Genomic DNA, 12,819 nt, shown 5'->3' with positions numbered 1-12,819 from the left:
GCCTTCTCCTTGCCAAGGCTCAAAATTCACCTGGAGGCCAGCAGTTTCTCCACTGTATTCTAAGGAAGCCCAAGGGTGCCAAGATTTCTCGGGGCCCGTCATGGGTGGGCACTGTCACTACAAGCAAGCGTTTGCTTGTGAGCCCCAGGCAGGCCCAAGATTCGGTAAGAGAAAGATCTGGGAGACTTGCGGGCCAGGGAGGAGCGGGCAGCCAGCTGCTGGACAAGGTTCAGCAGGAGAGCACAGGGCCCTGAGCCACCCCGACCCAAGGAGGCTTAAGACACAAATTGAGCTCTAGAAAAACAGAGCTTTGTGTTTTTAAAAATATATCTGAGTTTGCACGGAGATTAGTCCTGTGTACACACAGACGCTGAAATATACAAAGCGCCTGGGAAACACACCAAAATGGTACCTGGGGCCCTCTCTTGATGATAAACATCTGGGGAATGTTTTCAAAGGTTTTCTTTAATTTTCTGAGTCTTTTCATCTGCAGGAGCATCTCAGACATAGAAAACAAACTAAGGAGACAAAGTGTTTTGTTGCTGTGTGGGGGCGGGGTGTTTCCCATCAATAGGAGGTTCCGGGGGATGGAGTAAGTCCCTATTCCCAGAAACTGTCTCCAGGCCATTTCCAGTCTGAGGACAGAAGGCTGTTGTCCAGGCCAGCTCTTCCTGAGCAGAGGGAGGAGCCTGTGGGGATAAATAGGAGCAGCACCGGCGAATCCAGAGCTCCAGGAAGGAAGTGCTGGAACCACACTCTACACGAGGCTCTCCCAGCAGGACAGGTAACCCCGAGCGGCAGGGTGACAGGGCAGCTGGCTGAGGCGACCAGGAGCTGGGGCTCTGTGCCAGCTCTGGATCCTGGGAGCAGCTCTGGGGCCTCTGTCTGTGGATCTGTATCCCCACTTCTGCCAATGGTGCGGGTCTCACGGGGGACACTTATAGATTCTGGACAGAGCCAGCTGTGCTTGCGACCCTTGCTCTACTCCTCTACTTGCGTGCTTCGTGGCTCTGGGCAAGCCCCTTCACCTCGCTGTGCCCAGTTTTCCCACTTGGGGAAGAGCAGCAGTGGCTTTGTTGGGCTCTGGGCTCCACTGTCAGAATGGGTGCCAATGTGGTTTGGGCCTCCTTGGGGCCTCCACGCCCCTGCCAAGGCCCCTGGCCCCGCAGGGAGACGGGCTGTGTGTCTGTCCTGACCGCTCTCCTGCACCAACAGACCAGCCCTTTTTCTCTAGACATAGTTTTTGGGGAAATACTGTTCATACTTTTCCAAAGAAATCTTGCATCAGCCTGAGAGTAAACAAGCAGCAGAGGCCTCCAGGCTCGCTGTCCTGGGCTGCTGTGAAGGCCCTCCGCTGCCCTGGGGAGGGCTCAACACCCCTGCCTGCCCTGCCACCCCCCTCCCATCCCTTCTGCTCACTGCCCCTCCCACCTCCTCCCCCCCAGGGGTCCCTTCCCCTCCCACCTGCCGGGCAGAGTGGGCAGGAGCTGGAGGTGAATAACCCAGGGAGCCGAGCCAGTCACCGGGCTTTGGACTCTGTCCCTCTGCCCCTTGTCCCATGGCCCCAAGTGTGGGAGTGTGGGAGGACCGGCCCTCTGGAGGGCCAGGGACAGCCAGGCACCTTCGCCACCTGTGTCGCTGGAGCCACCGGCCTTGCTGCACAGAGAACGGAAACTGAGGCATGGGGAGGCGTGAATCCCACATCCAGATCCTAGAGACTCTGATACCCACTTGCCTGCTTGGCTTTTTCCCCACCAGGAACCTGCAGGGTACCCTCTAAGCCACAGTCCACTGTCTGTACCCCAAATTTTTCAGGGCTACAGACTCTCTCAAGTAACCCTCATTTTCTCTAGAGGCTGAGAGGTGCTCTGCTCTCTGTCCCAGGACGCCTGACCCAGCTTCTGCCTTGGAGGCACATGGGGGTCATGAAGGAAAAGCACCCCCTGCTTTTCAAACCCTCTGATTGGGCTTTGCCCACTGAGCAGGAGGGGGAGGGGTGTGCACCCATGCCAGGCTCCTCTGCTTGCGTGCTGTGTGGCTTTGGGCAAGCCCTTTCACCTCTCTGTGCCATTTCCCCACTGGGAAAAGCGGCAGTCACTGCAGTGCTTGCCAGGAGGGTGAAGGGAAGCGTAGGGTGTAGCAACGCACACTGGGTGCCCACTGGAGGTCAGAGAGCCAGCAGGGGGCACAGAAGGAGGCAGCCAGAGGCTGTCGAGATGGGTCCGGTCCTCCCCACTTAGACGATCTTTGCTTTGCAGAGTGGAGGCAATGTCACTTCTCCTGGCTCTGGGGCTCTTGGTGGCCGGGTTCTGCCCTGCTGTCTTCTGCCACCCAGGTGGCCCAACAGACCTGGACACTCTGGCCTCAGAGGGCAGAGACAATGGGACGCATGTGGGCAACCTCAGATTGGTCTCCGGCAACAATGACTTCGCCTTGAGCCTCTATAAGCAGCTGGCTTCGAAAGCCCCAACCAAGAACATCATCTTCTCCCCCGTGAGCATCTCCACCGCGCTGGCCCTGGCTTCCCTGGGGGCTCGCAACACCACGAAGGAGGAGATCCTCCAAGGCCTCAAGTTCAACCTCACAGAGCTCCCGGAGGCAGAAATCCACCAGAGCTTCCAGCACCTCCTGCATACCCTGAGGCGGCCCAGTGACCAGCTGCATCTCAGCGTGGGCAATGCCCTGTTCATTGACGAGCAGCTGCAGCTTCTGGCCAAGTTCACGGAGGATGCCCGGGATCTGTATGCAGCCGAGACCTTCACTACCAAATTCCAGGACCCCGCGGCTGCCGAGCAGCTCATCAATGACTTCGTGAAGAAGGAGACCCAGGGGAAGATCTCGGAACTGGTCAAGGACCTGGACCGGACCACCGCACTGGTCCTGGTGAACTACATCCTCTTTAAAGGTGACAGATCAGGCCTAGCATGGGGTCAGAGGGAAGCAGGCTCTTCACTCTGAACCTCTGGAGCTCAGAGCTTCTGTCTTGGGGCCAAGAACTGGGTTGTGAGAGGCGGTGCCCACCGCCTGGGGGCATGGGTGCCCGTAGGGGTTGTCTTCTCCCAAAAGGTTTGTTCAAATTCCAGCTGGGGTTCTGGGACACAATTTCAGTGCACCCAACCAGCCTCTGTCTCAGAGCGTCCCTTTTTATTCTCATGAAAACGAGCACACCCAAAGCAGAGCTCTCCTTTCAAACAGTCCCAGGCGGGCGGGAACTACAGCCTCATGTCTGCCAAGATGCCGTGAGAGGCAGGCAAGAAGGCCCAGCACGCGTCTCTAATGCCCCCAGGGGGAGAGCAGCGTCACAGAGCTCACCTTTGCAAAATTACAAGCCCTGCAGTCTAGAGCCAGGCTGCCGGTGTGGAGAGGAGGCAGACATGGGTGGTGCTGTAGGTGGAAGTGCTCCCCTGCACCCCGCCCGGAGCTTGTGTGCAGGACACCCATACCCAGGGGGTTTCTCACAAGCCCAGAGATTGGGACTGGGCACCAACCCCAGGGCTGCTGTGTTTGGGCCGGGGTTGAACCCTGGGGGTTGGGCCTGGGATCCCCCGGGGTGGAAGTAGGGTAGGTTCTTAGATCCTAGGCAAGGATGCAAGGCAGCCATCCAAGGAGGACACAGGACAGGGCCCAGCCTGAGCCCAGGCCTGCGTGCGCTGGCGGAGAACAGGACGAAGGCCAGGGAGAGCTGGGGATGTGACTGAGTGGGGGAGGGGACCCTCTCTGCTGGCCACGGGATACAAGCTAAGCATTGCGAGACATGCATGGAGGTGCTAGGCCCAGAGGCCCAGAAACTCCCAGTTCCCATCCCTCCAGTGGGGCCTTGGTGCGGGGACCACAGGCTCCCGGACAGGGCAGGTGTGAGCGGGGTCCATGGTCCACAGAGGCGAGCACGGCCCACATGGAAGCTGAGGTCCCAAGGCCAGCGCTTCTTAGATTGCGGCTTGGCTTCCCTCCCGCTCCCACGAGCCCTCGCACGGGGCAGAGGATTCGGAGTGCAGAGCGTGGCTCTGGGTCGGCATCCCAAGGCTTGCTCTGCAGGGTTCCGCTTTAGAGTCCAGGGACTCCCCATTTCGCCCAAACCCCAGCATGCCTCTGTTGCGCACCAGGACCAGATCTTCATTTCTCAGCCCCATTCTGATCTGGACCTGTAGCCTCTCTTTACCCCGGCAGGTTTCCCCTCCCAAAGCCTTTTCTACACCCCAGCAGGTTTCCCCTCCCAAAGCCTTTTCTACACCTGGGTGTCTGTGGGCCACTGCATGCTGGCACTGCTCAGGAAGCTGGCAGAGCGGGGTCCGCAGGGCCACCCCTGTGCTCACAGGGCTCTCTCTCTCTGCTTGCTCCCCCCACAGGCAAGTGGAAGACGCCCTTTGATCCCCTGGATACCTTCCTGTCAAAGTTCTACCTGAGCAAGCGGCGGTGGGTGCAGGTACCCATGATGAAGCTGGAGAGCCTGTATGTACCCTACTTCCGGGACGAGGAGCTGCACTGCACCGTGGTGGAGCTGGAGTACTTGGGCAATGCCAGCGCGCTCTTCATCCTCCCCGACGAGGGCAAGATACGCTTGGTGGAGACAGCGCTGCTGCCCGAGTCACTGAGTCGGTGGAAGGATGCCCTGCGGACCAGGTGCAGGTTCCCTCCCAGCCCCTGAGCCTGTGTCCTGCACCTCAGGTCTTCCGGGGTCCAGAACACAGCTGTGGCAGAACTGGAGCAGGGGCAGAGGGATATTGGGGTCACTTTGTTCTTGGCTGCCCATGGGGCTTTAGTTCTTGATGCTGTCTTTAATAAGATGACCAGTCAGGTCATCTCAGAGGTGTCCTCTGAGCCTAACACATTCTAAGTCACAAGGCGTCTTCAGCACGGCCCCAGCATCCTCAGTGGTTCCTCCTGCCTCAGCCTCTTGGAGGCAGAGGGAGACAGACAGGAGTGGGAGGGGTTCAGGGTGGATGAGAGGGGCTGCAGGGATCAGCTCTGCGCTGGTGAGCCATCCTCTCATTCATGCATTGCAGGGTCATTCATTCATGCGCTTGGCATCACAGAGCCAGGACAACAGTGACAAAGCATTAGGAGGATAAACAAAGGGAGAGGAAGTGTCAGTACAAGGGGTTCCTCAGCACTCCACGCGTCCCTCACCAGCCCCTCCCCTTCCCAGCGCTCCCATGCCGAGGAGCTCTTGCTTCCCATCTCTGATTCTCCCACCTGCTCCTGCCCTCCCTTCCCCCGGCTCGCTCCTCCTCTCCCCTGAGAATTGGCCTGGACACCACCTCCTCCAGGAAGTCCTCCTGGTGTCCACAGTGCAGGATGCCGTGTCCCCGTGAGCTTTTACACATACTGTAGGGTCCCTGATCCTTGAAGGTGTCTCCCACTCAGCTCAGGGAAGGGTAAGGCCAGGCTTGGGCGAGGCTGCGGTCCCAGCCTGGTACACTGCCGGGCACTGCAGACATGGGCAGATGCTGATGGCAATTAAGGAACTCAGAAGAGTAAACATACCTGGAATCCCAGCACCCTGGGAGGCTGAGGCAGAGGGTGACAAGTTTGAGAGCAGCTTGGGCAACTTAATGAGATCTTGTTTCAAAAATAATTTTAAAAGGGCTGGGGGTGCAGCTCAGTGGTAGAGCACTTACCCAGCATGGGAGCCCTGGGTTCAAACCCTAGCACCACAGTTAAAAAGAAGAATAAACGGGGGGTGAAGAAGTGGGGTTAACAGGACATTTCCTCCCAGAGAAGGGTGGGTGTGGGGGGATCCAGGGAGGCGGGCACTATGGCAGGTGACGGTCACAAGGTTCTCCTGCCCTAGGTGGATAGACGAGTTCTACCTACCCCAGTTCTCCATCTCCGGTGAATATCAGTTGGAAAGCATCCTCCCCAAGCTGGGCATCAGGGAAGTCTTCACCCGAAAGGCTGACCTGTCAGGCATCACCGGGGCCCAGAACCTGAGGGTCTCCCAGGTGAGTGCCTCGGGCTGTCCGTCCTCCACACCTGAACTTGAACGGTGAGGGCTGGGTGAATGGGTGCCAATGTATTTCTCAGTACCCCATGGCCCGCCTGGGATGCCCCAGACCCACCTCCTGCCATGCTGCCGGCTGGTCCCTGCCCCCTACAATGCCAGGCACTCTGGAGCCCGTGGTGAGGAATCGCTGGGCCTGGGATCAGAGAGCAGTCGACACTGCCAGGCTCTGCCATGGGCCACCTGTAAAATGGGGGCCATTCGTACTTGCGTGGCAGGACAGGTGACAGTAATGGGGTAATAGTGCCCTGTCTATGTAGCTATGGTGACAAAAACGTGCTAAGGGTATGGAGAAGGGCTTGGGACTCTCAGACTGCTTTCCAGAGGCACAGCTGTCAGAACAAAGGGGTGGCCTGCAGCCCTCCGTGTCCTCTGAGCGAGCCCAAAGCCCCTGCTTGGGTCTGCACAGCTCCCAAGAGCACAGGAATGGGAGGACGAGTGCTGACGGGGCCCTGCGTGACCAGAACTCGAAACTGTGTGCAGCGCGGTCAGGAGGAGCCCAGGAAGCCTCCTGGGGCACGAATCCCAGCACTCTGGGAGGCTGAGTGCCAGCCCAGGCCACCCCAGGGAGCCTAGCAATTAGTGAGACCCTGCCTCAACCTAAAAACTACAAATAGCTCAGTGTGAAGATGCTGACAGTTCTCCGTAGCCCTCCCCCACCCCTGAAAAAAGACATGCTGTGGAGGAGGGAGCAGGAGAAACCCTTCCAAGGGGGCTGCTGGAAGCTGCTTGGTGGGGGCGGGGTGATGCCCTGTGCTGCCTTCTCCACCCCCAGGAGCCAAGCAGACCATGCACTCAGAGGACCCGGATCAGGGGTCTTTACCTCTGTGACTCTGGGCAAATCACTCGCACTTCTGAGCCTCAGTCTGCACATCAGTGTGAGGGCCAGAGCAGGACGAGAGGACAGGGCTGCCGGGGAGACAAGCCCAGGCACAGAGGGAGGCCGGCAGGCCACGCGCGGCCCACCCGTCCCTGGCTGCCCTCTGGCCCACCCTGTCTCCAGAAGTCACGCTCTGCTCTCCCTGCAGGTCATCCACAAGGCTGTGCTGGATGTGGCCGAGAAGGGCACGGAAGCAGCTGCCGCCACTGGAATAAAATTTGCCTTCACATCTGCAAAGGTACGCCCAGTGATCGTGAGCCTTGACAGACCCTTTCTGATGGCCATCCTCCATTCGGAGACCCACAACATCCTCTTCCTGGGCAAAGTCGCCAACCCCAAGGAAACCTAGAGCTCCCGCCGAGTGGGGGCTCCGGCAAGAAGCCAGGCTGAGGTCTCCGCAGCTGGCCTCCGTGCACTGAGGCCTGGCCCTTGTCCTCAGGAGGTTGACAGTGACAGCTTGGGCAGAGCCACGTGCACAAGGAGCCCGTGCACTGCCTTGCCTGAGGCCTCCTGACACCGATAACCCTCCTTCCCAGACACTTCCCCTGTGCTTCTCTCCTGAGTGCTGCCTCCTCGGCGTCTGCCTGGGTCCCTGAGCCAAAGCCTTGACCTCAGGTCCAGGACCTGGGGGGACCCTGCTTCCTTACAGCCCTTTCCAGTGCCACCTTCAATCTTTCCTTGGCCCGGGACCAGGGTCTGCCCGCTGCTGCCTCTGCAGGGCCCCTGGCCACGTCCACTTCAGTTCAGGCCCTGGGCCCGTAGGGAAGGTTAGAGGGAGGTATGGATAGGGATGATACAGGACAGGACCTGGTTGGTGGATGTGTACATGCCATGAACTGACCGTATGCTGTGTGCTTGTGGAAGCTGGCCAGCCCTGATAAAGCTATAACATGCACTGGCTCCAACCTCCTCCACCCCTGGCCTTTGCCTCGGCCCACCGACAGGCCTAGGTCATAACAGCGGTGAAACCGCTGTTTCAGAAACCAGCTTGCCCCTCAGGATGAGGACAGCAGTCCCCAGCCTTTGGGAATTTCGGTGGATTCCCCTGCCTTGTGTGGCCACTGTTCCTTGCGTTTGCAGCTTCATAAATAAACTTTCGTCTCACAGTACCTTCATGTCTGGCTTCCTCTTTCTTTCCGGGTGGGACCTGAGTTCCTCACCCTCTGCTGGGGCCTCAGCTCAGAGCCAGCCTCGCCTCTCTTCTCGGTTCTTCCCCAGAGTGAAGGTGAGGAAACTGGACATAGGAGGGCAGAGGAGGGGAGACAGGAAGTAATTGGAGACCCCTGGCCCCTCAAAGACCACCTGCCTGACGCTACAGGCCCCTCACTTCTGCGGCTGCGTGCGAGCTGCTGGTGTGATCCCCAGTTCTGCCCCAGGGCGCTCAAACAGGAATAGTGGCCAGTTTCCAGGTTCCGGACTGAACCTTCAGTCTCCTCTCCAGTGCAGAGGCCTTGCCTGACCGCTGATCCATGCGGGAACAGAATGCGGAGCTGGGAACAGACGTGCAACACATACAGGGTGCTCTGAGGGCGACAGAGGTCCTTCCCTCTGCTGCTGCCAGCTGGTGCAGGGACTGCAGGAGGACAGGGACAGTGTCAATTGCCACCCAGCCACAGGGCAGTGAGGCTGTTGGTGGCAGGTGATCTGTGGAGACAGCACCTGCAAAAAACCTCTGTGATGATCCATGACCTAGACCAGTGGTGGCGAACCTATGACACGCAGGCTGTTTGTTATCACTGAATGCTCTAAAAGGTTTGCCATCACTGGCCTAGATGCTGTTCTTAGTCTTGTTTGATAGATGAGGAAGCTGAGGAGCTGAAAGGCCGAGTTAACTTCCCCAAAGACACACAGCTAATTACTGACAGCAGGATTTATCCCAACCTGCTCAAAGCCAGAGGATCACTCCTAACCCCAAAAGACGCTGCCCCAAAAGATTTCCTCAGTGTGGAGGATCACCTAGGTGACTGTCCTTGAAAGAGGAGCAGTGGCCTCCATTTTGGCTGAGCCTGACCCTGTTTCCATGTATTGATATGCACAGAGCTGGCTGGGACTTTTCCTTATCCCTTCAGTTGGCTTTAAGCAATGCGTGTCTGTCGGTTCAGCCAAGGTGCTGATGTGCAGTCTTTGAAGATGCCAGGCGTGTTTCCCCGGGCCCCTGTTGTTCCCACAAGTAAGCCGGGATGGGGGGGATGCGTGAGCCAATGCTCCATGCTGTCAGCTGGGACTGAGCATCGGGATAGAGGCTATGACTTCCTGGTGCTTCAAACATGACACAGGAGAGCTGAAGCACCGACCCCAAAACATTAGATACTCTCTCAAGTGTGTCATGCAGATTAGTCTTCCTGCATATCCTCTGCTCTGCCTTGGCAGAGGTGATTTCAGTCCTCTTACCTAGCCCAGAAACTCCATGGCACTCACCTACTTCCCATGGTTCTCACAGTCACTCATCCTCAGGCCACTCCCTTCTTCACGAATGAATAAAACCTGGGTTCACCCCTGGGTTGAGGTCTTTGTTCCGGAAGCCATCATTGTGGCTGGAGTTAGGACCTCTGGGCTCCCCATAACTACAAATATGCCTTAGTGTCTTTATTCTCACCATGGTTGCACTGGAAGTGATAGATTGTAATTAACCTGCTAGAATTCCTGTAACTTTTCATGGGATTACAAATACAAACTTCCTGGGCCTTGATGAGGACTGGGAAGGGCTCTCTACACCCCAGCAGTGGCTCCCGTGGGACTTACAACTGGGTGGCCAAACTGAGGACAAAACAGGACTCTGGAAGCTCTGAGCAGGCATTGAACTCAGTCTGGGAAGCAGGAAGGCTTCCTGGAGGAGGTGACATAAGAACTGAGATCCGGGAGAACTAGATGGTGGGTGCGTGGGTGGTCAGAAAGCAGAGGTTACAGGCAGGGAAAGAGCAAAGGGAGAGAGAAGAAAAGCATCTTGACATGGGCCTGACAGAACCAGGTAACTGGTTTCCCAACGAAGGAGTGGGAAAATAGACGCAGCAAGGGTAGACCTTTCCTTCTAGAAAATCAACCTCAAGAAAACTGAGACGCAGCGGGAGCTGGAGGAGGGACAAACGGAGAAGTTCTTGTCTGATGGGAAAGGCTTTTGTTTCGTGGGGTTGATTGTAAATTGGTAAGAAACTCACAAATGCTTTGAAGGAACTGTGTTAGCTTGACAGGAAAATCATAGTGATAGGAAAAAAACTAAGAGGCCTCCGTACCCTGAAATTTCTACAGGCAGAAAATTTCTGTCCCAAGTGGCAGGCTGCAAAGAGTTCTTAGGGGCAAACGAGGGCCACATGTTAAAGGCAAGAAAGCATAATTTCAGAGGGAAAAGCATAACTCAGGAGGCAAAAGAGGGCACCCCCAGAGCCAGGGAGGATTATCCCTAGCTTCCAGCCTGAGTAACATGTACCTGGGTGAGTTTCAGACTTTCTAGGGACAAGAGACTGCTGGGTGCATCTTGGTTTGTTCTCCTTAAGCAGGCGAGTCGACAGCAGTTTCTCCTTATTATATGCAGGCCGCGTGGGAACACACAGCGTCTCTTGATCTCCCTCAGACTGAGAGAAACGGTATTCTGGGAACTATACCTAAAGAGTCCAGAATGCACCCTAGGTTTGAGGTAGATGGTGAGATTTGGGACGGTGAGCTGCCATCCCCATGGGATGAGACCTCAGGTTTGGAGGGAGAAGCACAAGCATTTGTTTGAGGAATAGATCCGAACTGTGACCGCCAGAAAGCAGACTGGAGAAGACTGTGTTTTCCCAGTGACGGCATCACTGTGTCTCTCATCCCACACATGCCTCTTCCCTTACAACCTTGCCACTCCTCCATCAAGAGATAGGACTGATGTACTCCGCCTTTCACCTGGAGTGGACCTTCGGACTACCCCAAACCACAAAGCATTGTGTAAGTGATGCTCTTTGACCTCCAGGATCAGGTGACAAAAGGTGACCCAGATTTCACTTGGCTCCTTCCCTCAGAACATTTGGGAGCTGTGGCTAGACATGCAGGACACCGCGAAAGTTCACACAGAGACAGAGAGGCTGTGGGCACCCGGGTGTGGCAGCCGCAGATGTCTAAGTCCTCCAGGCCGAGCACTGAGGCACGAAATTTGAAATGACATAGCAGCCACTGAGCTACTGGGCCCAAATAACAGAGATCGGTATATTTTAAAATAATACACAGGAAATATGAGGACTTCTGGATAAAACTGGATAAGGAAATCTGGATAAAAGTCCAATGATCATGGGAGTGATATCAATACTATATATTTTAGAGATGGACTTGCTAAAAACTCAAAAATTGAAAAATCCATCAGTTAATAATACAATGAATAAATTGGATTTAATATGTATTTTTTGTTTCCCTCAAATAGAAAAGGCACCTTATATCATAGTAAATTTTTTAAATTATTCATGAACTCAGTTAAAAAGAAAACATTAACAATTTCTTAAAAGTTTTTATAGACCATACAGATGCATTATTAATTTTTTTTACAAATGCATTATTGAAAGACCACTAACAAATTATAAAATGTTTAGGAATTAAAAGCATCTTCCCGCCACCCATGATGTAACAATAATCATGGAAAAATTGTCCTGAAACAACTGGAAAACTGGACAATATATGCGAAATAATGATATAGAGACACTGAATAATAAATAGGTCCTGGCGAGGGAAGTCCTCTCCGGGAGAAGAGTGACAAGCAAGGTAGGCACAACTGTTACCACACTGACTCCCTAGAAGAAGTTTCCAGGCCTCAGCTGAGGAGCAGGAAAATGAAAGAAAGCCGGGCAGTCTTCTTAAGCTGCAAAGACAGACCTCAGCCTGCAGGAGCCCAAGGTGGCTAGGATTTGGGAGGTAGAATAGTAAGATGGTAATAGTAAAGATCTCACAGGTGCAGACATAGAGAACGCTCCGGAGATCTGCAGAGACATCAGCTCAGGTCTTTGGCTGAGCACTGCTCTATGCATGGGTGAGAGGAATCTACTGAAATCAGGGGACGAACCACTAAAAGTACCACTGTTGGGAATGATTCATATTTACCAGTCGTCAGGGTGGAGAAGATGGTAGATCAAACAAACTTAAAAATGAGGCCAAATTAGTCCAGAACCAAAAGGCCATTCTAAATCTATTTTTTAATAATCTTAAAATCAAGGCAGAAAACATTCCAACATTATTTAGAGAAAAAGAACAAAATACAGCACACGACAATGTAAAATTCATAAATGAATGGGCAAGCATCAAAACGGGAACTATGATCTATAACCATGAGAAAAACCAGACAATAGAAACAGTCAGAAATTGTAGACAAGAAAAAAATCTGCCAACAAGTATTTTAAAATAGCCAGAATAAATATGACCAACATGTTTTAAAAAGTATGGGGGAAATCCCATCAGGAAGAGAGACTTGGAAAATAAATCCAAGGGCAATTTCTAAGGATAAAAATGACAGTATATGAAAAAAATTAATACACTGATTAGGAACCAGAGCGGATTAGGCAGCAGTAAAGAAACAACCAGTTAATTTAAAAGCATAGCAAAAGAAATTATTAAATTACAGAGAGCAAAATTACTAGGGAAGGAGGTGACAGGAGACAGGGCAGTGACCATCAGGCAGGCAGTCAAACAAATTATTAGAGTTTCAGAAGAACAGAAAAGTGGAGAAAACATATTTGAATCATATGATGGCTGAAATTTTTTAAAACATGGTTATAAAATATTTTTTAAATGATGGGTGAAAAAATTTTAAATGTGATGTAAAAATGTTAAGCTCAAACAGCCAATAAACTAAAAAAAAATACAGTGGAATAAACATAAATAAAATCACACCAAAGCTTAAAATGGAACTGCTGAATGAGTGATAAATCTTAAAATCAGAGAGAAAAGGTGGATTATGATCAAAGGAAAAGTGAAAAGAATGACA

The 12,819-nt window shown here is 53.8% G+C and overlaps 1 protein-coding gene across 1 annotated transcript; it reads left to right on the top strand.

Annotated features, from left to right (window-relative positions):
• Positions 1–645: 645 nt before the first annotated feature.
• Serpina3 (serpin peptidase inhibitor, clade A (alpha-1 antiproteinase, antitrypsin), member 3) lies at positions 646–7,996 on the top strand. The gene is made up of 5 exons (XM_005390389.2): positions 646–784; positions 2,259–2,905; positions 4,347–4,620; positions 5,792–5,942; positions 7,030–7,996. Exons 2-5 carry the CDS (start codon positions 2,269–2,271, stop codon positions 7,228–7,230), a joined length of 1,263 nt encoding a protein of 420 aa, XP_005390446.1. The 5' UTR covers positions 646–784; positions 2,259–2,268; the 3' UTR covers positions 7,231–7,996.
• Positions 7,997–12,819: the final 4,823 nt, after the last annotated feature.

Source organism: Chinchilla lanigera, unplaced genomic scaffold (genome assembly GCF_000276665.1).
Source record: "Chinchilla lanigera isolate Chin_1 unplaced genomic scaffold, ChiLan1.0 scaffold00037, whole genome shotgun sequence".
NCBI lineage: Eukaryota > Metazoa > Chordata > Mammalia > Rodentia > Chinchillidae > Chinchilla > Chinchilla lanigera.
The sequence above is the reverse complement of the archived record's forward strand: the minus strand, read 5'-3'. Positions and strand labels throughout refer to the sequence as shown.

Coding starts and splice junctions, on each gene's coding strand:
- Serpina3 (XM_005390389.2), top strand. CDS start 2,269: ATGTCACTTCTCCTGGCTCTGGGGCTCTTGGTGGCCGGGTTCTGCCCT. Junction 2,906..4,346: donor GAACTACATCCTCTTTAAAG/GTGACAGATCAG, acceptor CTCCCCCCACAG/GCAAGTGGAAGACGCCCTTT. Junction 5,943..7,029: donor AGAACCTGAGGGTCTCCCAG/GTGAGTGCCTCG, acceptor CTCTCCCTGCAG/GTCATCCACAAGGCTGTGCT.